Source organism: Capsicum annuum, chromosome 1, assembly GCF_002878395.1.
Source record: "Capsicum annuum cultivar UCD-10X-F1 chromosome 1, UCD10Xv1.1, whole genome shotgun sequence".
Lineage (NCBI taxonomy): Eukaryota > Viridiplantae > Streptophyta > Magnoliopsida > Solanales > Solanaceae > Capsicum > Capsicum annuum.
The window spans coordinates 154,569,610-154,595,150 of record NC_061111.1 but is presented as its reverse complement, the minus strand read 5'-3'; the positions used below and the strand labels follow the sequence as shown (position 1 = coordinate 154,595,150).

Below are 25,541 nucleotides of genomic sequence, written 5' to 3'. Positions count from 1 at the left end.
TGAAATACCGGGCTGTCTTATTGAGTTTTCTTCCTAGAAATTTTCTCACAAAACCTGCTCTGATACAATGTGAAAAATATGAGAGAAAATATTATTGAATTGTTGTATCTAAATTATTACATTGAGACCCTATTTATAGACACTACATTTCACTCCTATTCTTAATAGGACACTATATTACAATCCCTTTCCAAGTAGAATTCAATATGCTATTCCTATTCATATTCTAACAATGTTGAATTTGATCACTCATAACTTTCGTCTCTGACACCAAATTGATACGGTCCCCAGATATGTATCTAATTAAGGGACGTTGTAAGATGAAATCTGATGTTTCTTTCTACGACGTATGGCGTTAGTTCATTAAGAGAGACCTGCAATCTCGAGTTCGAAGTACTCAAAAACTTAACTTTCTGGATATCCTTTTACTGAATCCAAAACAACACTACATACAACACTGCTGGATTAACTACCCAACTAAAAACAAGGAAAAAACTTCCTACTATAACTGAAATGAGAAAATAGAGAAATAACCCCCTTGTTGCTAATAACTGCTACAAAGAAATAAGAAAACACAATTTTATAGATAAGTTATCCCTACTTCTAATAACTACTAAGATATAGAAAAACTAAATTAATAGCTGCCGACTTTCAGATTAAATTTGGTAGACTAAAAGGGTGCTAACAGCATGTTTCCTGGAAATTATTAACTGTTACGTGTGCAGGAACAAGTTTCTTTTGGAAATTATTAACTGTTACGTGTGCAGGAACAAGTTTCTTTTTCATCTTAACTTCCTGTTTATAAAATCACTCAGCCTAAAGTTTTTTTAGGGAGACTGATGTTGAGAATATGACCGAAAACAGGACAATCACCAATGTAATAGATAATACATGAACAGTTGCAGCAGTATTCCATATTGAACATAGTGTCATTCTCGTAAAAGGCATTACATCCAACTTCTGCACAAGATAATGTTAAGAGAATTTGGAAACCCAACCTTGAGGATTAAATTAAGGATTGATAGAATAGAATGCTAAACATCAACCAATGTCAAAGAATTGACAATCCTCTTATTTTCTAGATTTGATCCCAGTTTCTGTTGAATAAACCTTTAGTGCAGAGAACTCCACCTCTGTACTAACATTAGACTCCTTACTTCACATAACTAGCCTTACTGAGAACTCGACCTCTGCACATCTACCAACTGGTAAAGATCACCTCGTCTTTGCTTCTCTAATGGAAGGTTTGTCCTAGACATCAAATGATTCATATGTTAGTGTAGAGACTCCTAATAGTTTCTATATCAACAACAACAACATGCCCAGTATATTCCCACCAAGTGGGGTCTGGGGAGGGTAAACTGTACGCATCCATACCACTACCTCGGGGAGGTAGAGAGGCTGTTTCCGATAGACCCCCGGCTCAACACGAAAAAACAAAGTAGTTTCTATTACAAAGAACGTAAAAAAAAAGGACACACATAGTAGGTGCATGGCACCTCACCTCCTCTGCTCAATTTGTGAATAGTCAATCTCTGAGATGACTATTGCCTCGCCATGTTCAGTTGTAGCCAGCACTTCTCCAAACTGCCACATATAATTAATCATAGTAGTAGTTACAACTAATGACACTCCTCTTTGTAAATGCAGAAGACTGTTCCTTCTCAAATCAGATGATTCGTTTTTGTATATTTCCATATCACAAAGACGTAAAATATGTTCACTTACTGGTCCAACTAGTGTGGAATGACCCCAGGCCACATATCCACCACCAACATCTCGAGCAGGTGCACATGTTGCAACATATAGCTGAAACAAATACATATATATTTTACTAGAATACATATGAAATATTCAAAAGAAAATTCATACATGTTCTAAAAGTTTCTATACATGACACTTGTAAACAGGACTAGTTTGTGTCCTCTGAAAGTGACAGGTAGGTATTCTGATAACAAGTATGCTTTGCTTCCAGTGAACTCATTAATTTACCTATGTTGTAGGCCCTCAGCATCCTTGCCCTATTCCTTATACTTATTTTGTCCCATTTATTTGTTTTAAAACTCATTTCCAAGACAAAAGTTAAGATAAGATCCAAATCACTGAGAATGACAGGAAATCTACAACTTCCGGATAAACATCTGTCTTTATTCATCTTTCCCCATCCTTTCGTCAAATATTTCAAGCATCATATGGTAAGGCTCCACTGTCTTGGCTTATTTGGAAAATAATGCTCATAAGGGCAGCGACGGCTCAAGCTTATTAGTGGCCTAAGGCCGAAATCAAACAGAGACCTTAAGTTTTTAAGGCAAAAATAACTTTTTAAATAAATTCTATTTTTAAAATTATAGGATCCTTAATAATATAATCAAACGCATTAATCTTTCTTAACATAGTACTCCCTCCGTTTCAAAAAGAATGACCTAGTTTGACTTGACATGAAGTTTAAGAAAATAAAGAAGACTTTTGAATCTTGTGGTCTTAAATTAAAAATATGTCAAATGTACTAAAATGTCCTTCAATCTTGTGGCCTTAAGCATGCCACGTGGAAAGTCAAAATTAGAAAGTTGTCAAAAAAGGAAAGGATCATTCTTTTTGAAACAGATTAAAATGAAAAGTAGGTTATTCTTTTTTAAACGGAGGAAGTACTTTAGATATATCAAACTTTTCTAATAATTCTTTTTCTTTTATATAAAAAAAATATTTTTTCTGCAAATAATATTTAATATTTTTCTCAAAAAAATATATAATTTATTACTGTTAAAAAATGAGGCCCCTCAAATTTGGGGGGCGTAAGGCGGGTCACCTTTTTCTTAATGAAGTAGAGCCGCCCCTGTATAAGGCAAAAATGGCTCAAGGTATTAGGTCTATCAAAACATGCAGAATAAAATGGTGCTGCACCAAAACAGTGAGAGGCATCCCAAGCCTTTTTTTTTTAGGAGGCACCCCAAGCCTTTCACTTTTAAACCTTTTATGGTCCAAAGAATGTGATTATAGATGCATTCCGTTATACCTGATTATCAACTGCCCTGCAGATGAGAAAAAGGTAGAGATTAGTGACATCACATGAAGCAATATAGGATTTGGACTTGTGAATGATTAAACATATAGTTTTAAGGATTTACGTAACACTATTTAACTTACCATATCTACTTAAAATCCCTACTCTTTTATTTAATTATATCCCATCCCATATTTCCCTTTCTTTCTCTAAAACTCACAGATACATCATAGAAGCTGTGATGTATTCGTGTAAAATTAAGTAATGTATCCGGAAGAATGTGATATATCCTTGTAAAATTAAGTCATTTATCCAGAAGAATGTGATCTATCTGTGGGGACAAGGCCAAGGCCAGAGATTTTTATAAATATTGAAAAAAGTTGGAATAGGGAGTAATTAGCACTAAAAAGATTGGAATTTATGTAACTTTTACTAGTTTTAAATAAACAAAATTTAAAATAGCGATGCAACAATAAATTGTCTACTCAGCCAAATGACCTTGACGACGGATAATTAAACAACTTCAACCAAAAAAAGAAATGCATATTACCTTGCCCTTTGCAGTAACTCCCAGTGCAGTGGTCCAGTAGTCATGTTGAATGCCCCAGGATAGCAAATCAGGTGAGCACCTGGTAATCAAAACTTTCACAAAGTTCAAAGACTTCACTGATGAAGATAATGATAGTGAAGGAACCATCAAAAAACAGCCACTCCTGTTAGGCGGAGCGCTGAGTTAGCACATGTTAGTATCTCAATGAACAAAGGACGGAAACAATTAACAAGGTATGTGATTCCACATAAGTGTTCAAGTAGCTTTGTTATGTTTACACCAAGTGTCATATTAGCTGCATGATATATCTTAAACTAAACTAAAGTTTGAAGGTTTAACACATTACCCCACCTTGTGGGAATACACTAATACACTGGGTATGTTGTTGTTGTTGTTCTTGTTGTTGTAAGGTTTAACTTATTGGCAGCCACTTAAACTTGCGGGCAAATTTCATTTAGGCACTCAAATAACGATCTTTAACATGATAAAAGTGTTCCTATTGGTACATTCAGTTCAAATTTTGGAAACATGTTTGTGCGTGTTTTCAAGCGTCTATTAGGTAGTTAAGTTAACCACATAAAATATGTCAGCTTATTTACTCATACACATCAACATCAAGAACATGGCTGAAGTGGTTAACATACGTAATGGACGCTTGGGAATACGTGTGCAACTTCTTGAAAATTTGAGCTTGAAGTGTCTAATACGAATGTGTTCAGGTGCTCAATCCGAAACAGGTAGTATTTGAGTGTCTGAACAAAATTTACTGGCATGTTTAAGGGGATGTCAATGTATTCCGCCAAATTAGAAAGTTACACCAGATTATGATGACACATTTAATCATAGTATCATAATGCTTTCCAGTTTGCGGCAATCACGCATCTCGCTGTTTATTTCACAATTCTTTTCTTCTCTTCATTTTCAGTATACATCACCTTTTTTTAACCATAATCATTACGCCAATTTATTCTCAGCACTATTTTCTAGTGTTATTCAATAAACTAGAGTTTGAAAGGAAGCATGAATCTTTTGTAATGGTTCAGACCGGTCTCCTTTTAGGTTTTGATACCAAACTCAGTGAGTGTAGTACCGGGGTGGCAAAATAAAGGAAACTAAGTGTATCGACTTTTCCGGCCATTTCCCCTAATTGAGACTTCCTGTAGGCTCATTATGTGTTTTATGACTTGCAGGGATAGGTGGCACGGGCATCGATGGATTCGGGTGCATTTTGGAGAAGAATAACCAAAACTAGAAGTTGGAAAACTTAATAGTTGACCAAAGTCGACATTTCAGGTTAACAAGTTTGGAATTGCATTTTGAAAGGGGTTTTTTTTGGGTAATAAACTGTAAATATTACCATACCCAACAAAGTCGATACACCTAGAGAGCACTTAGTTGGCTGATCCCCTTCTAGGAAGGTTGTCAAGCCAGCCTAAGCTTCTGAGAATCTAGTTACAAATACTGTCTATAAGGGGATCAGTGTAGACATTTCAAGTATATATACATTTCCTAGCAACCTTCGACTTCCTAAACATGAGTACCCTCTCTGTGACTATCACTTGTATGTGTGGTGTCACAAAATTGGTATTTACATCATGCTCTCTAAAAATCTTTTCATTCCTTGCTTGCCATATGCAGTACACCATAGCTCGCAGCAACAGCTTCAAACTTGAACTTTTTCCAGTGCTTCTGCTTTAATCTTTGGATAGTCCGTGGCACTTCCAGTGGTGTATCATCAACATTAAGCCAGCTTGAGATGCTTTGCCATAGCCCCCTAGACATGTTCCAGTTGGCAAAAAGTGTCTACCATCCTCGATCTTCTGCTGGTCACCAAAAAAAAAAAAATTATCATCATCACATTGCATCCCCAGCCTTAACAACCTTTCTCTGGTGAGTAGTTTCCATGCACGGGTAACAAAACTAGCACTCTATGCTTAGGTAACATAAGTTTACTCCAAATCAAGTCAGCACCCCACAATGTAGGCCTATCTCCCATCAATGTTATATAACTCATGGAGATTTGAGTATACACCAGTAGTGGTAAGAGTGTACCTGCCAAACACTCATACCAAGCTTGATCTTGTGCAATTGTTTCCAATACCAACTGCAGTTACTAGGAGTATGAGACCAGAAATCTTCACCCCCTTTCATATAAATGTTTTGTACCCACTGTACCCTCAGTTGCTCCTTCCTTTGTTGTAGCCACCATACTAATTTACCTAGTGCAGCCACATTCCATAATCTACCGCTCTTGATATTTAAACCCCCTTGCGCTTTGAGACATCACACTTTGTACCATGCTACCAATGCTATTTTCCTTTTCTCCTCTGAGCTTCCCCAACTAAACACTCTACATTTCTTCTATACCAGCTTAAGTACAGTTTGGGGCAGCAAGAATACAGAACCCCAGAAGTTATGTAGGGAGAACACCACAGAATTCACAACCTGGAGTATAAGTACATTCTGAATGAGTGATCTTCCTTTAACAAAAGGAGCTTGACTGGAATTCACTAGCTCGGGCAAAATAGTGGTCAATATACTACACATTAGCATAGAAATGCACTTGTAAATTGTGTTATAACATGATATGGGTCGGAATTGACTAGCCTTCTCAGGTTTGTCTAGCATAGGGATCAATGACGTTCATGGTAGCAGTCAGTTGCTTCAATAGTTTCCCCTGATAGAAAAATCCTGCACAGCCATACATATATCATCACCAATAATCCCCCATGCATCTCTAAAGAACACTCTACTATCAGGGTCAGGGCTCTTATTAAAATTTATACTGAACATATTCTTAATCTCCAATATAGTCGAAGGTTGTAGGAGCTGGCATTGCTGCTCATCAGAGAGTATTGGTCCCTGCATCAAAATTCCCCTATGAGCCTTCCTTTTTGGTCCTCCTTCATCATCTAGTAATTATTTATAATACTTCACAAACACATCTGCTATTAACTCTGGATCATGTTGATATGGTTATGCTCATCCTTGATTGGAGAAATAGATTGGATCAACTTCCTTTTCTTGATTATAGAGAAGAAGTATCTAGAGTTATCGTCCTCTTGCCTTAACCATGTAGCTTTACTTCTTTCAATACGAATGATTCTGCAAGATATGAAGATCTTTTGAACTTTTGCCCCATCCTTTTTTTCCTCTTGTTGCAAGGTTGTATGGCTCAAAGAGGGGGATAGGAATACAAATTACTTCCAGAAGGTGGCAAATTCTCAGAGAAGATACAACAACATCGACAAACTTTCGGTGGGAAGTGAAATCATTGAAGACCAAGAACAAATAAGGAAGGAGATTTTGGACTTCTATGAAAATCTTTACACAGAACAAGAACCACGGAAACCAAGTGCAAATTTTGAAGGGCTAGCCAATATAACCGGGGAGGAAAGTATGAGATTGGAAGGTACATTTGAAGAAAAAGTGTTTGCCGTAATCAAGTCTTGTTCACCATATAAGGCACCCGGCCCTGATGGTTTTACAATGGCTTTCTATCAAAAGTCTTGGGGGTTTATTAAATCAGATGTTATGGGGGCCTAAACTATTTCCACCAACATGGTAGCATGGTCAGATCTAGCAATGCATCCTTTATTGCTTTGGTGCCAAAGAAAAAAGGAGCAATTCACCTGAAAGATTATAGGCCAATCAGTCTAATTGGGAGCATTTACAAGATTACGGCCAAAGTGCTTGCAGAAAGGCTCAAGGTTGTAATGGGAAAAATTGTTTCCAATCATCAAAATGTTTTCATCAAGGACAGACAAATCACAGATGCGGCTCTAATTGCAAATGAAGTTTTGGATTGGAGAATGAAAAGTAAGGAACCAGGCGTCCTATGCAAACTAGACATAGAAAAAGCTTTTGACCAACTCAATTAGTCATACCTCTTCTCCATTTTAAGACAAATGGGTTTTGGAGAAAGGTGAATTACATGGATCAAGTTCAGCACCACTACAGTGAAGTATTCAGTTCTAGTGAACGGAAGTCCAGTTGGTTTCTTCTCACCACAAAAGGGGCTCAGAAAGGGAGATCCCCTCTCTCCTTTTCTTTTTATCCTAGCCATGGAGAGCCTTAGTAATATGTTGGATAAGGCCAAGCAGCTGCAATGGCTGGATGGTTTTAATGTTGGCACAAGGAACACTGTTGATGTGTCACACTTACTATATGTTGATGACACCCTTATTTTATGTGGAGCAAATAGATCTCAAGTTCTTTACCTAAATCTAACACTGCTCATCTTTGAATCACTTTCGGGCCTTTGTATAAACATGTTAAAAAGTGTTATATTCCCTGTTAATGAGGTTTCAGACGTAGAAGAGCTTGCAGGAATACTTGGTTGTAACACTGGTTCCCTCCCAACCACTTATCTTGGATTACCCCGGGTGCCGCATTTGGATCTACATCTATTTGGGATGGGGTGATTGAGAAATTCGAGAAAAAATTGGCATCTTGGCAGATGCAATATCTATCAATGGGTGGGAGATTGACACTGATAAACAGCGTGCTAGACAGTATTCCAACTTACTACATGACTCTATTTCCCATGCCTAGCAAGATATTGAAGCAGCTTGATAAGATCAGGAGGAATTTCTTATGGGAGGGTAACAATAAGGATCAAAAGTTTCACCTGGTAAAGTGGATTAAAGTGGTAATGCCAAAACAAATGGGAGGATTGGGCATAAAAGATTTAGCACTTCACAACAAATGCTTACTCATGAAATGGATAAGGAGGTATACTCAGGTGGATCAAGCTTTATGGAAAGAAGTAATCAAGGCAAAACATGGAGTCGAAAATCATTGGTGCTCCAAGCTGTCCAACTCCCCTCATGGTGTAGGCCTATGGAAGAGCATATGCAAGCTTAAAGATGAGTTCTTTCAAAACACTCGGTTGGTAGCAGGTAATGGTGTACATATCAGGTTTTGAAAGGATAGATGGCTGGACAATATCATTCTGATGGAGGAATTCCCTAGGATGTTTCAAATTGCACGTGCACCAAATTCTTCATCTCTCAGAATAGGGAAGACAACACCTGGAATGTACTTTTCAGAAAGAACCTACAGAATTGGGAAATCGAAGAAGTGGTCAACTTGTTCTCTAGGCTAGAAGGCCAGGTGATAAATGTCCAGGAAGCAGACAAGCTAAGGTGGGATAGTGACAAGGATGGTAAATACTCGGTGAAAGCAAGCTATGTAATCTCATTTGCTCCTAATGGTGTGCTTGATAACTGGCCATGGAAGTTGATATGGAAGACAAAGCTCCCACCAAAGATCATATGCTTTAGCTGGACAACTCTTCATGAAGCTTGCCTCACTCAAGATAACCTTAAGAAAAGGAAATATCATATTGCCAACAGATGTTACATGTGCCATCAGAACGTTGAGTTCAACAATCGTCTATTTTTACATTGTAAAGTTGTTGCTGGCTTATGGAGTATGTTTCTGTCTATATTTGATATTAATTGGGCAATGCCACATAGCACCAAAGAGGCCTTTGAGTGTTGGTGCAATTGGAGAGTTGGTAAGGCCATCAAGCCAATCTGGAAGATGATACCTTCTTGTATTTGTTGGTGCGTATGGTCCGAAAGGAACAACATATGTTTTGAAGGTTTATCAACTCCAAATCACTCCCTTAAGGCTAGGTGTCTTTTGTATCTATATCATTGTCATAACCTTTCACCCACAGATTCCTCTAAGAACTTTTTGAACTTTGTTAGCTCCCTGGTACTAGTGTAGCCCTTTTGTTTTTGAGCTAATGTACTGCTTCTTTCTCTAACTTTTTGTACTATTCTGCATCTTCTTGATGCCAGCAATGAAATGTCTTATTACTTCATCAAAAAAAGGTTGTATCTAGTGGAGTGATCTGTATTAGTGTTCGCAATCTTCTGAGCTCCTTTCTATCCTCGTTGTCCAATCCCACTAAGTCATTAAATTGAATTGTCTCGGGCTTTGTTTCAACAGTTTAAGCTTTCTCACCACTTGGTACACATAGCATCTTTTCACCTGAACTGCCTAATTCTCTTGTATTAGCTGTTTAAATGAGGAGTGAGTACTCCACATATTACGATATTTAAAGGCACTATTTCTTCCACAAATTAGACTGCAACAATTACACCACTACTGGACAATGATCTCTGACCACCTCCAGTGATATATGAGCTCTCATGCCAGGATACTACCACCCATTCACCATTAACAAACACCCGGTCGATCTTGGAGAGTATCCTAGCATCCTGCTTGTCATTCCAAGTATATTTACATCCTGTATTTGGTAGTTCTTCAAGACTACATCCATCAATACAATCCTAAAACTCCACCACTTAAGCCAATGTAATTGCATTACAACCTAACCTGTCTACGACTCTACACTATGTAACACTGCATTACAAATCACCCAATACTATCCATGCTTGGTTTACACCCTTGGCTAATTAGTCTCAAGTGCTCAGTTTCTTCCTTTCAACTTTTAGATTACAAGCATATACAAATGTAGACAAAAATCCCAACTGTAAAGGCTCGTATTTCACTGTACAAGTCACATCTTGTGCAGTATCATGATTCACCACAACATTGAACCAGTCAGGTATCCAAACTACAAAAATCCTCCCATTATAATGGGGTTGTGATTACGATGATAATGTCATCCACTAAACATTTTCAGCAATCATCCCTACCTTGTTGGCCTTTATTCTTGTTTCCCAGAAACTAATCATCCCCGCCTTTAAATCATTGCAGAAGATTTTGATTTCCTTCGGCTTATTGAGGCTGTTTAGGCCTCTAGTGTTCCAACTTAGCAACTTTTTATGACCACTTGGAGGGATAACATTCCTCCCATGGCCAGTTTCAGTGGCTTGATTGTTTATTTGAGTATTAGACTTCCCCAACAATTGGAATGAATTTGTGGTCGTCTCAGATTAGTATTTTGCTTCCATTCTAGACCATTCTTATTCCTATTCCCATTGCCTCTACCATGGGTCAAATTGGAATCATTTCTTTTCCCCTGGCTCCCTGCTGCTAACACTTCAGTATCACCCCCTTCCCTTGTTCAGTCTTGGAAGGAGTCTTCCTACAAACTTCAGTTGCATGACCATACTTTTTACACACTTCACAGATGGTAGGTTTCAAATCATAAGAAACTTTATGTTCTACAACATTCCTCTTCATTCTTAAAATGTATTATATCAGATAGTGGACTAGCTATCTTCATCACAATTATAAGCTTCCCAAAATTCAACCCCGCCTTTTGTTCCTACATGTCTACATGATGATTTAGGACTTAGTGGAATGGTTCCCGAGGGGCTCAGGAGTGATTCAAAATGCTCAAGTTAAAACTAGTGATTTCAAAGAGTAAAGTTGACGACACCCAAGCCAATGAGGTAGGTTAAGAACCATGAAGTCTCACGTTTGAATTCCAACATGGACAAAAACGCTAGGTGGTTTCTTCCCATCTGCCCTAGCCTTGGTGGATAGAGTTACTGGGTATTTGTTGGTGGTGGGAGGTGGAAGGTATCTCGTGGAATTAGTCAAGGTCCCCACAAGCTTGTCGTGACACCATAATTATCAAAAAAAAAAAAACAATAAGAGTTGACCACAAAAAAATATTTTAGTAACGAGCCCGAATTCCAGATTTAAAGGTTCCAACAGGTTCATATGATAATTCCACGTCTTCAACAAAATCAAAGAAATCAGTCATCGCCTTGTTTATTCTATCACAATTCTTCTCTATCTGGATAAGTTAAAATCCCCATATAGTTACCCAGGATCCTTCACACAATCCCCGAGTAGCACCAACTTCCCCAAGTCTCTTCCCTCTCTAGTCTGTCAATTGGGGCACAAACCCCTGCTATACCCCAGCGGAAATTTTGGTTCTTACTGCTGACGCTACATGAAACTGAATACATGCCTACAGCACTCATTCTCCATGCCATTCCCTGTGGTCCCACATTATAACAATGTCCCCTTGTCCCACTAGCTTCCAATTGGATATGGTTTACCCAATTATTCCCCCAAACTTCCTCCACTATCTCTGTGATATCTCCTGAGCTTTGTGTCAAGGGAACACACTACATCAGTGTTCATGTGTGAAGCATATTTCTAATTAAACTCCTCTTTAGGCACAGTTCAATCCCCTAACATTCCAAGACAGTATTTTCAACTTCATTGATTTTGTATTGCCAGATGTCCCCCCTAATTGATCCATAACTCCAAAATTTGGCATAAGCTCTAACCCTTTCAGCTCGTTCACCGCCTTCTTTTACACAATGGTTTATGTTAGAATATGAGTAGGAATAGAAATAGCATATAGAATCCTACTTGGAAAAGGATTGTAATGTAGTGCCTTGTTAGGAAAAGGATTGAAATGTTTTATATATAAATAGGGCCTCAAATGTAATAATGTAGTTACAATAATTCAATAATATTCTTCTCCTATATTTCTCACATGGCATCAAAGCCTCTACGATCTTGGTAGAGAATCAAAGAGCTTCTGATGCCGGCGAGCGGTTATAACCCCATATATGTCACCTGTCTGGCCAATGATTATGCTAGCAAAAGTTGGGTCACCGTGAATCTTTTCATTGACTATTTCTCATATTCGATTTCCGTAGCATCGTGCGTCTATCCAGTGACTACTTTCTCATATCAAATTTGCGTAGCACCGTGCATCTCTCCAGACTATTTCTCATATTTAATTAACATAGTATCGTGCATCTTTTCGGACTACTTTCTCATATCTGAGTTGCATAACACCTTGCGTCTTTTCAGTGACTCCTCAGATCTGATTTGCATAGTTCCATGTGTCTTTATTGTGACTCTTCAAATTCTATTTGTGTAGGGTCATGCCGTCATTCCAACCCTACCCATATAATTTCTCTTTTTCAGTAAGGGCGTAACGTCATTTCAACCCTACCCATATAATTCTCTTTCTTAGTAGGGTCGTGTCATCATTCCGACCCTACCATATAATTTTTTCTCAGATTGTGACCATTTTTCAGCCATCAAATCTAATAATCCAACGTGTGAACATGTTTCGTTTAGTTTTTCGGTGACTTTCTTGTTCAAGATATACTCATCTCTCAATTTCGAGATAACCCATATATTTTATACCATCTTTCGGCAATTTTTCAGCAACAAATCGACTTTCCGACGATGTTTACGACGTTTCGGATCACTTTTTCAATTTGTTCCTTTTCAATTGAGGTCTCCCAGACGTTCAAAGCGGTCCTTATCTGTCTTCTTGTAGATATCTTCACCAAGTCCCTCACTGATCCTCGTATTAATTACATCCATAACAAGCTTGAAACATATGCCTTCTATGCATCAGCTTGAGGGGGAATGTTAGAATATGAGTAGGAATAATAATAGCATATAGAATCCTACTAAGAAAAAGATTGTAATGTTTTGTCCTATTAGAAAAAGATTGGAATGTTTTTTTAAAAAAAATTAGAAAAAGATTGGAATGTAGTGTCTACAAATAGGGTCTCAATGTAATAATGTAGTTACAATAATTCAATAATATTATTCTCTTATATTTCTCACAGTTTGCACCCTTTTGTTCAATTGTTTGTTCTTGTCTATCTTAACAAGTAATTCTTTGGCCTTCTCATCACAACCTTTGAAATCTACTGCATAATTTTGTGCTTAGTTTGATGATTTGTTGTTGAATCCAATCTAAAGAATTAGTGTCTTGACTAATCTACTCCTCTAGTAATTGAATTTTCAAAGGAATCGCATCTTCATCGATGCAATTTGTTGCTTCATAATGATCCTTTAGTTGCATGGCCTTGGATTACTTTTTATTCTTCTAATTGTGGGATCTCCTTTTGGTTGGAGAATCGTAGATGTGAGCTCTACTTTTCCCCTTGAATAATCTCCAGTTCATCAAATCTATTGCTTGTGTTGAGCCTTGCCGTGTTTGCATGTATCTCGATGTTAGTTATGTCCTCCACCTGGGCATCTTCAGATATTGTTTGAGACCGGACCTTCATCAATGGGCTTAAAATCCTGTGCCTACTTATCCTTCTTTCTTGATATGACCAGCGACAACCCATTGTAGGACTTTCCCCTTTGTGTGCAGCCCACATGTCTCCAAATTTAAATAATTCCCTTTTTTCGATGTACCCTTGTGTTTATCGTTCTCCCCAAGAACCGTTGAGTCTTTCATCAAAATAGAGTCTGATCATTTCTTATCCATTGGACCTAAGCTTCTCCCCACTCTCTTCTTTTCCTTTGCTTTCACGGTGACCTACACTTCAACCCAAATTGGAATAGTGTAGATGCATCTTCTACAGGTCAACTCGATCTCCCTCGTAACCTTTTTTCCATCACCAAGGACCTTGATGAGAGCCAATGAAGGTCACTCTTGAGAATGGTCTCTTATTCCGTTTCGATAAATCCCCCACACTGGTACACTGGTCTCTGATCTAGTTGAAGAAAAAATTTCTCACCACATGCTTAATGGGAGCCCGAGCAGCTTGATCCACAACCAGTCTGATCGTATTTCAGTTGGCCAACACCCCATAGTTGGTTTCCACCATTGAAGTATCAATGTCATCTTCTTCCATATACACTTGTCTGATAGCACGTGCTCTGCCACTTCTTTTGAGGGCATTTCGAAGAAAAAATGACCATCAGTCATTGCAAAAGTGATGACAAAGGTTGTCTTCCATGTGTTGCACGCCCATCTTCTAACATTATTCAATGTAGGAGGTTCCTCCGATGAATTTTGGAATTTGCCGACAATGCATCTGCCCAGCAGATCCTTCGAGGAGGCTGAAGCTCCACCTACGATTTTTATGCTTTCATCCGGAATCTGTATTTGTGCCTTCCTCGAAGCCTCCGTCGTCCATCTGTTACTATTCACACCTCTTTGAAGGATCAACTCAACTGCTCTGTTTGGGCTGTCATGATTTCCTGTAAATTTTCTGGTTCCTGTATGAACTTGGGTATTTTGTGTGCATTGTTTCCCAAGTCTCCTCTGTTTGTGGTCTCCGGAGTAATGATAATAGACTTGTTCTGACCTTGTACAGCAATGAAGCCTACGTATCTTTCATTTTTGTTGTCCTAAAGAGTACAGAAAAATTTGAGAAGTGGTCCTTCATACTCCATCTCCTAATCACCTCCACCTGTAGTTAAGAAACTTCAATAAATACTGCAATAACCACTTTAAGTCTTTAAAGTGACCTTACTCTCCTCATTAAATTTATGCTACGCTCCACCTGCTCGCATCAAGTATCGACACCAGCCTGACATTTGGTGATATCATATGACTTAAACCCAGCATTGTAGAATATTGTTCTCCTCAAAAGATTCAAATCCGGCCGTCTCTGCTGCCCTCACCACCCTCACCCCACAGAACGGAAAGAAACTAAAAGAAGAGTAAAGACTGTCTACCATCAGGACTCATGCCTGGGAGCTTTTGACACAACCTTAAGAGGGTTTTTCCTCCTACGGTGTAAAACATTACACAGCACATTATGCTGACATCAACTATTAGTTTTAGAAAAGGTTTACATATATAAACTGCAGTCAGCAATTCATAACTCCGCCAAGATTGGAAATGTCAACCACTTGCAAAAGTCAAATAAGGGAAATACACACCTCTTGCGGCATATAACATGGCCAATTCCTGAAAACGAATGTCATAGCAGATCCCTATACCAATTCGGCCAACCTCTGCAGAAATATAGTTATGATCATTTCTCGAAAGCACAGGATGGATACAGCAATTAACTTGCAAATAAAGAAAAAAGAGACATTCAAGCTCTTCCGTGAAGCAAAAGAGCCAGGAACTCAAATCTATCAAAATAGGGAACACAAACATGCAGTTTAACTATGTTAACTGGAAGAAATTTCAGAGCAGTGGAGCAGTGTGACACTTTCTTAGCAGTAACTTGGTTGATTCATTATCAATGTATGTTCAAGAAATAAGAAGAAGAGAATACCTGTATCCACAACTGTTGGTGTCTCTCCTGCTGTAAGCGTCTGTGATTCCTTAAAGGTTATTTTACCAGGAATATCAATGTCAAAAAGATGTATCTGCAAAGACATCAAAGTGTCAGATATTTTGCAGAGTGGTGATCTTCTTGATTTGCCCGACAAACTACTACTCCGTTAGTTCACTTTTACTTGTCACTTTTAACAAATCAAGAAAAGACAATTATTTTTTCCTGTTTCATCCTCAACATTAATTACTTATTCTCCAAATTATTTCCCAAGACTAAGACTATAAATCAATTAATATGGGTATTGTGGTAAAATGCTTATATTAATCATTGTTTCTTAAGGGCCGTCCAAAGCCCAAAATGGACAAGTAAAAGTGAAAAGAGGGAGTAGATATGTTCCTTTTCCTTGGTGTCTGAACTTAATTAGCTAATGTGCACATGCTATCATGCAAGGCAAACAACCAGCATTTTATTTCCACTATTTCACATCAATCCTGCAACTTTCTGAACAGTTGCAGATATACTTCAATTAACATTAATATAGCTTACAAATGGACGACCCCAGACAGATTATAGGTCGGCTCCCAAAATCTATAGTGTCTATAGTATTAGTTCCCAGCCTTTTTCTCGCAGAATAATACTTCCATTAAATTTTTAGTCATGAAATCTAATGGAGATTTGATTTTAAAAAATAAATAAAAGTAAAATAAGATCTATTGACAATCCTCAAGTGCAGAGAATAATCACCAGTTGAATAATCTTAGTTTATTCTCTTATATTTTTGTTTCACAGTTTGCTAATTTAAACCAGATAATCATCTGTTCAGTTCGGGCCATTGGCAGCACTCCTAGTGTAAAATGACATTATCAAGAAACTTTTGTCAGCCGGAAAAACAAAAAAAAAGAATAGAAGGGAAAGACCCCTCATATCTGTCAAATTACGTTAGCAGTAATTTTTAGGGAAAATTACGAGAAGCTGGAACAACTAAGCAACTCCGAGAACTGCACATCAAGAAATAAATGTCTGACTACACTCTGCAACATCATTCAATCTCTGAATCCAAAAATCATTGTACACTATGAGAACTTGTCCTAGTGAAGTTTATAGTTACATAATTGATCGAGCATACTATAATCACTTTCTTAGCTTCTTCTAGATCTTAATTGCTTAGTTACCTGCCATTACCACAAAAAGAGAGGTGTATGCTTACCTTTCTGTGCTTAGCTTTCAACTTTCCATCAGCATCAAAAACGCAGCAAGTGTTATACAACTTGTCCCCACTGCGTTCAGGTATAGATCCTCCCACTATTGTAATCTTCAGAAGTTGAGCTACTTCAGAGAGCATGGCAGTGGACGGAGATGCATCAGAACCAGCATCAATGTCTTCAGCATAAATTGGGAAGCTATCATTTGAATATGGACTATTCCATATTTCCTAGCAAAAAGAAAAGCTGAAACAGTAAGCTAAAACAACAACAACATACCCACTGTAGTCCCACAAAGTGGCGTCTTAGGAGGGTATAGAGTACGCAGACCATAGCCAACTTCAGGTAGTAAAAAATCTAAATAACAGGACATTTCTTTGCTGCCTCACTATCTACTCTCATATCCTAAGTCTAAAAGTTTATGCCAGAATTCAAAGCACAACCGCGAAAAAGAATCTTAAGCGATACTCAAAGTTAATCTATTATCTACATGCCATACGTAACAGCCCTTGTACAAAATGTAACAATAATAAGTGCATTTCATGTCCACTGATGAATTGGTATAAAGATTATGAAACAAGTGCAGTTTTCATAGGCTTTTGTGGGTAATAGGGAGGATAATTTAAGATTAAAGGGGCAATAATATCTGGAACTCATTTAGCTACGGTCAAAATATAGACAATGCCCATGTTTTCTTATAACTGTCGCAGCTTGCCCGCACCACACACCTCGACTAATTCCAACGGTATCTGCTACCTCCAACCAACACAAGTCCATCCTCCAAGCATAAAACAGATTGGAACAAATCACCTAGTATAAACAATGTCAGGTGCTAGTTGTATAAAGTGTTTAAGAAATTTACACCACCTACTCTAGCCATTATGTTAAAATATTAGGTTGGATGCTCAGATAGTTCACAGAGCTACGTTCAATTAATGGAACAAGAGATTGAGATGATAAATAAGAGTGAAGAATTTAGATGTGAAGTCACTCACAGGCAAAACAACAAGCTTAGCTCCCTTCTCAGCAGCTTCCTCAATTGCTGCACGCGCATGAACAATATTCCTTTCCTTGTCAGACGTCACCGCTAGTTGACATAGCCCAATATTAAACTTAGTGATGGGAGGAGAGGGCAATTGGAGAGAGGGAGGAACCCTAGCTTGTTCGGGCTTGAAAGAGGAAGCCATGGAACAAGTGAGGGTTGTACGATTTGGGATGAAGTGGAAGGGAAGACGATGGAGGAGTGAGGGTGCAGGCCGTATGATGGACCGACAAATGGAGGATCCAATTACTGACAACGAAGAAGAAGAAGAAGAAGAAAGGGATGAAGATACGAAGAAGAGGGATCCAACTCTCATTTCAACTTCACACTCTCTTTCATTTTCTCCTCAAACCTAAAGTTCAAGCAAAATGGTTCGGTGACACTTGTACTATGTTGCTTTTATAATACACATTTTAATTACATATTTATCATTTGAATCATTAAATTCACTAAAACGTATTGACCAATCTATGTAGCATTAAAAAAGTTGATTAGAATGAGGTACATGCAGGCACGCATCTAGGATACGAGTGGGGAGTTAATTTTTAATTAATTTTATATTAAAATATTAAAAATAAAATTCAAAAGGGCTTTTTATTTCACTTTCTCAACTAAAATTTTTTATTTTGTTCCCTTTTCACTCTAAACTTGCCCTTTGCACACTTCATAGCAATGACCGTCAAGAAATACCCCCATAACCCTAACCTAATCAACGGAATCGGCAAATTCTCCTGTTCCAAAATGTACCACAAAAAGGGCCTTTGGGCTATCAAGAAGAAAAACGGCGGCAAAATCCACACCCACCCAAAATTCACCATCGCCATTGCTCCGCTCTCAACCATCGCCGTCAAACCACCAAAATTCTACCCAACTGATGACGTGGAAAAACCCCTCATCAACAAACACAAACCCATAAAATTGAGAGCCAATATTACACCTGCTATTGTTTTGATTATTCTAGTTGGGAGATTTAAGGAAAAAAGAGTTGTGTTCTTGAAACAACTTGTGTGTTCTGGACTGTTACTTATTAGTGGGTCGTTTAAGGTTAATGGGGTTCCATTAAGGAGAGTTAATCAAGCTTATGTTATTGCTACTTCAATGAAAGTCAATGTTAGTGGAGTTAAGATTGACAAGACTCAACGAAAGTTTATGTTATCTCTTATCTTTATTGTGGTTGATATTGTCGTTGTTGTTCATTTTCAAAAAAAAAAATTATTGTTGTTCCCTGAAGAGGGTCTTTGCTGGTTGATATTGTTATTGTTGTTCATTGTCAAAAAAAAAATTATATATCCCTGAAGAGGGTCTTTGTTATGGTTGATATTGTTGTTGTTCAATAAAAAAAAATAATTGTTGTTGTTCCCTGAAGAGGGTCTTTGTTGGTTGATATTGTTGTTGTTGTTCATTGTAAAAGAAAAAAAATTATATATCCCTGAAGAGGTCTTTGCTGTGGTTGATATTGTTGTTGTTGTTTTACTTTTTAATTTTTTTTATTCACTTTCTCAATTTAAATTTTTTATTTTGTTTAGGATTAATTTTGTAACTTTTACAAATTGTTAAAGATATTTAAATAAACATTGAAAATTCATTATGTTTGTGTATGTGAATTTTTAGTTAAAACTTTAAATTAATTGGAGAGAAATTTCAATTATTTGGAATAAATTTGTTGTTTAATTAAATTTATTGTGTTTGTGTATTAGAATTTATAGTTAAAAATTTAAATTAAAAAATTATTGTGTTTTTGTATTAGAATTTCTACAATTTATAAAAATAATTTATTTAATTATGTTTGTTAAAGATATTCAAATTTAAAATTTAAAAATTCATTATGTTTGTATATATGAATTTATAGTTACAAATTTAAATTAGTTAGAGAAGAATTTTAATTATTTGGAATGAATTTGATATTTAATTTATGAGTAAAAATAAATTAAATGACATTTTATAGTTTAATTATTTGGATATTTAATTTAAAACATGATTATTCAAATTTTTCTATAATTTATAAAAACTTTTTATTTAATTAAATTAATTTTAATATTTAATTTGTCATTTAGCATTAAAATGACTTGGAATTTAAGGAAACACTTGAAAATGACGTGGCAGATCACGTGGCAACTTATGTGGCAGCTGACATGGGAGAGTATGTTACACTCACCAAAAAAGTGTTTAAGATGTTGCTTTTTAGTGGGTTCAGGGGTCTAGATGACAAACATGTAAGTAGAAGTATCCAACTTACAAAACCGATATAGTACAGGGGTCCATCGAACTATTTTGCCAAAATTCAAATTCTTTCTCCCAATTAGGGGTCGTTTAGTAGTAAGCATATTTTGAGGGCTTACCTAAAAATTTTAGGAAAAATTACCGGATTAACTATTATTGGGCTTTTATTACCACTTAAAACCTAATTTTGTCATAATTACATTATGTAGCCAGAAATATGAATAAGTTTTAAGTTAATTACAGTTCCTGACACACATAAGTTTTTAAACCAATAAAGCAACGACACTTTTTTCACTTTACTCAAACTCTCCTTTTACCCCCCAAATCACCCTCTCTTTACCCCTAAATTCTCAACTTTACAAGCAGTTTCTTCTTCAATTCACATCTCTCTCACGATAATAATCAATAAATCCTCATAGTCTATCAACTGACATTCATATTTTAGGTTAGTTTTAACCTACTTGTATGTGTATTTAATTAATTTATAATTTGAATAGTTGTTTTTTCTGCAGATCCTTCATTTTGATTTAGCAATGGTGGATAATACTCCTACGAAGATGGCTACTAGAAGTATATCACATAGTGACCCTAATGTACATACAGTTCCAACGTTTGACTTAAGAATTTCTCAAACCGAAAAAAATGCATTGCCTTCGAAAAAAGTTAGAGGTATTGGGCATAAAAGAAAAGTTACAGATGATGTTCTGAGTTCGAACAATGATGATGATGAGTTGGTGAAAGAGGTATTTTATTTTTCAATTTTCTTACTTTGATTTTTAATCATTTACTTTGTACTGAATGATTGTTATCTGTACTGTATGCATGTATTTTGTATGTGTATTTGTCCCATTAACGTGTACGGAATTATGGTTATGTAATGTATGCATATTTGGTATTGTATGCATGCATTTATGTATGTGTATTTGTCCTATTAATGTGTACTGGATGATGGTTATATGTTGTATGCATATTTGGTATTGTATGCATGTATTTATGTATGTGTATTTATCCCATTAATGTGTACTGAATGATGGTTATATGTTGTGTGCATATTTGGTATTGTATGCATGTATTTATGTATGTGTACTGAATGATGGTTATATGTTGTGTGCATATTTGGTATTGTATGCATGTATTTATGTATGTGTATTTGTCCTATTAATGTGTACTGAATGATGGTTATCTGTTGTATGCATATTTGGTACTGTATGCATGTATTTATGTATGTGTATTTGTCCCATTAACGTGTACTGAATGATGGTTATCTCTTCTGTATGCATATTTGATATTGTATGCATGTATTTATGTATGTGTATTTGTTCCATTAATATGTACTGAATGATGGTTATCTTTTCTGTATGCATATTCCTTGTATTCATATGCTACTATATTTGTATTTATACTTATTATATGATATTCATATGCTACTGTATGTTTATATATGCAGAATGTGCGATATTATATTAAGAAACTTCCTTCAGAATCACCTCATATGTGTTGTTATTCCAACAATAACATAATAGCAGATTTGAAAGAAAAACTTTCTGTTACGCAGTTTCAGATGTTTAGCAAGACTTGTTTTGGGGTGTATATGCAAATACATGATTGTTCTGTTCAAGCACAACTAGTTAGGTGCTTTGTGTCTTTGGAGTTGGAAGATAGTTCGAAAGATGCTCTGGTGATATATGTAAATGGGTCGACACTTCAATTTACGCTTAGGTAATTTGCAATCATAACATGATTAAATTGTGTTGCTAATGAAGATGATTTTATGATTGAAAATAAAGAGCCTAACCGGATTATTTTTTGGTATTTTGGAGGTCAAAAAATCATAAAAAAATCAGTTTTGATTCAATATTTTGAAAACCGAGAATTGGGTGAGGATAATGATGATGATGCTGTCAAGATTGCTATATTGTATTTCATTAATACCTTCATTTTTTTTTTGCGAGAAGCATTGTGCATCTGTCCCTAAGATTCACTTTCATTTGGTCGAGAATGATAAATATAAGGATTACCCATGGGGTAAAAAAACTTTTAAGGACTTCGTGAAGTTTATTTCAAAAAAGATGGATAAACAGTACTATAGAAGTCATGGTATGTCACTTGCTATGCAAGTTTGGCTTTATGAGTGTTGCTCTGTTGTTGATCCAAAAATTGCCGTCAAACATGCTAGTAGAATTCTCATATTACTCAATTGGGAGACCACTGGTAGACGTCCTTATTTTAAGGCTTTTACTAAAGGCATGTTAGCTGATGTTAACAATCCGGTAACTATGGCATTATTCTTACATTATTACATTTAGAATTAAGCTATTTACATGTATTCAAAATAGTATACTAATGTATCTATTATTTTCAGGTTGTATACAAAAATATAACAACTACTTCTAGAGAAATGGCAATTTTACAATTGTCTTCTATAGATGCAGTAGAAGATACAACCTCAAATGATGTTTCTTCTGATGATGATTTTCAAGATGCTCCACCAGCTACTGGAAAAAACAAAGCAAAGAAAAAAGTTGATATTGCATCTTCTCCACCACATAAAAATAGAAACAAGTGAAGTCAGTACCTTCATCTTCAAACATTCCTAGCAGATCATCCTCGAGGAATACAGCAAACCCTCCCATTTCTGTTTTAAAAGCATCAAAGAGATCGTTATCTCCTGTTGCAAAACATCAGACAAAGAAAGTTGTGACTCAAAAGACTGTTTCTTGAAGGACTCTTCCTAAGCAGCCGCCTATCCTACAGAAAAAAAAATCTGTTGTCAAGCCTCCAGTTAAACCCAAATCATCCAATGTTCCTACTGATGTACCTTCCAGCAGCAAGTCGCATGAAGAATCTATTTTGGCTAAATAATTTACCATTTTTCAGGAATTGGTAAATACAATTTTAATTTTCTTAAAATCTTTTGTATTTTTTTTTCACAAGTTTCTTCTTGATTTTTTTGTAAAAAGGGTGAAGGTTGAGATTGGTGATCTACACAAGTTGATAACTGATAACTTCAAAAGTGTTATAGAAGTTATCAAATCAATCAAGATTGCTGAAAAAGTAGTTATAATAATATTTACTTTCATTATTCTATATATGTAGATATAGTGCATACACTATAGTATAGCAAATTTCATTTACAGGTCCTAATGTTGAAGCTGTGACTGATATACCTATTGTTCCTCAATTGTCACCCCAAGATATTAATGCTGCTCGTTTCAGTGTTTCAAATCAGTGTGATAATCTACGATTGAGCTACAACGGGTATCAAATTAATAAATTTAATAATTGTATATATATGCAATGTATTGATTTTTTCAAGTACGTTTGCATTTACGTTTTCTTACAATATAGAAGTATATGAAGAATATATTAGGCCATCATATTCATCCATCTTTTACAGGGTCACAATGTTGAAGCTGTGGAAGATATACCTGTTCTTTCTCAACTGTCATCTCAACATATTGGCATTGCCCGTTCTAGTACTCTAAAGCAGGGTAATACTTGTAGCGTTGAGCTACAACGGGTAGCAATGTATAACTGTATTTTAAATTATATAATTGTATACATATGATATGTATTAATATTTATGTATTTATGTATCTAAGAAAATGCGTGACGCATATATTAGTCCATCATATTTTGTCGTTGAGCTGGATAATGACATACATTTTAATGAGGTGCCAAAGAAAAAAGAGGTACATTCATATTTGTGTATAACTTTTATAGACAAACTGTGTTTGTATTTTTATTTGACACGGTGTATTCTGTATTTTTAGATACTTGAAGAAAATCCACATCAAATGCATACAACTGATGAAAACGTGATTGAGGATGATGGTGTTACTACATTGGGGTCGAGGACTGAATCACAGTATGAGATCCCTCATGAACTTCTTCTAAGCTTAAACTTGGTGAAAAGTATCATCATACATCCAACTAGATGTATAAATGATACAACACCTGTACTAAAACAAAGGAACAGAAAACTTAGTCGTTGGAACTTTACTCTTTTTACAACAAAGTTTGGATCATCATCTGGTACTCTATTATATATGTCTAATTGTATTTGTATTCATTATTTATCACACTATAAATACATATTATATTTATGCAAACAGCTTTCAGGTACTTCTGCAAGTGCATCATGTGATTCACCCATATTGAATCGGCTGTCCATATGATCCGAGAACAAGTATTTGAAATAGATTAAGGGAGGCCTCCTTACTACACATGAGCGAAAGTACGTTACTTTTACTATGTTTCAACTGATTAGCTTTTTATCATATTGAATCTGTTTTCACAATACTTATGGCAGAAAGGACAATGAAGATCGTTTCAGGAAGCATAAATCAGACATTCCGATTTCGTTGGAGTTTGGTGTAGATGTTGTCAGTGATAAAAATTAATTCTACAAACTATCTTTTCCAGGCCAATTATTGAATGATGCGGTACATAGTACATTGACTTTATTTTATTATGTATTCGATTTTATGTATTGACATACAATTTAATGTTTGCAGCATATTAATGTCATATTCTATTACTTGCACAAGAAAGGCAAGTACAGTCCTCCAAGTAACTTCACTTACACAACTGTTGATTGTGTATTCAAGATTAAAGTAGCAGAATTATGGAAGAAGTATGTGGACTCATAAAGTTGTACATCTTCTGTGCGCAAAGAATGTGTTGTATGTGAATACATGAATGGATATAGGTTGATGGTTGGTGTCCCATGGCATACAGTGGATCATGTTCTAATTTCTTTGTATATGAAAGAACGACTCCACTGGGTACTTGTTATAGTGTTGTTCTTAGATCGGTGTTTATATGTTTACGACTCGTACAACTCTGTAATCCATGATGTGTATGTCAAAACAGAGGTGCAAAAATTTGCAGAGGTTATACCTATTTCTCTTTTGAACATTAACTTCGATAAAAAGAAAATAGACATTGATTGGCAGTGTCACCCCAAGTACAGAAATAAAGATGAATCTAATCCATTTGAGGTGATTTTTGTCAATGACATCCCTCAACAAAGATCTGGCATCATGTACATATATAATGCATCAATATTTCACTTGTAGTATTTATGTTGGTAAATATAGTAACATACTTTTGGATTTATGTTTTTAGAGATTGTGGTATTTATGTTGCTGCTTATACGGAGTTTCTCACTAGTGGTCAAGGTATGCCAAATCAGGAATTTGATATTGCGCTACTCCGCACCCGATATGCTACTTTGCTTTGGGATTATGGTAAAAAAAGGTGGCGCTAGACGATAAGGCACCTGCAAAGATGCATAGACCCATCATTGATTAGGACAATATCAAGGATGTTACTATTTTGTAATGCTGGTTTATGTTGTAGAAAGTTTCTGTGATTCTGTAGTTTTAGATGAACACAGCAGCAATGTATGTGCTTTATGTGATACTGGTTTCCTTTTATTTGAACCGTACTCTATGCTTATGTTTTGAATACACTTTATCTTTTGTGATTTTGGATGAACAAATCAGTGTATGTGGTTTATGTGATAGCAATTTCATTGTGTTTGAACCGTAGTGTATGTGGTTCTGTTTTGATATAT

The 25,541-nt window shown here is 36.1% G+C and overlaps 1 protein-coding gene across 1 annotated transcript; it reads right to left on the bottom strand.

The window, feature by feature from the left end:
- Nucleotides 1-851: 851 nt before the first annotated feature.
- On the bottom strand, nt 852-18,181 carry LOC107856590 (omega-amidase, chloroplastic). The gene is made up of 9 exons (XM_047398201.1): nt 17,694-18,181; nt 16,704-16,928; nt 15,494-15,587; nt 15,150-15,224; nt 3,552-3,630; nt 3,014-3,029; nt 1,729-1,809; nt 1,505-1,587; nt 852-1,251 (listed from the first exon to the last, which is right to left on the bottom strand). The coding sequence occupies exons 1-9, from the start codon at nt 18,054-18,056 to the stop codon at nt 1,173-1,175; spliced, it is 1,095 nt and encodes a 364-aa protein (XP_047254157.1). The 5' UTR covers nt 18,057-18,181; the 3' UTR covers nt 852-1,172.
- Between the last annotated feature and the right edge of the window lie 7,360 nt (nt 18,182-25,541).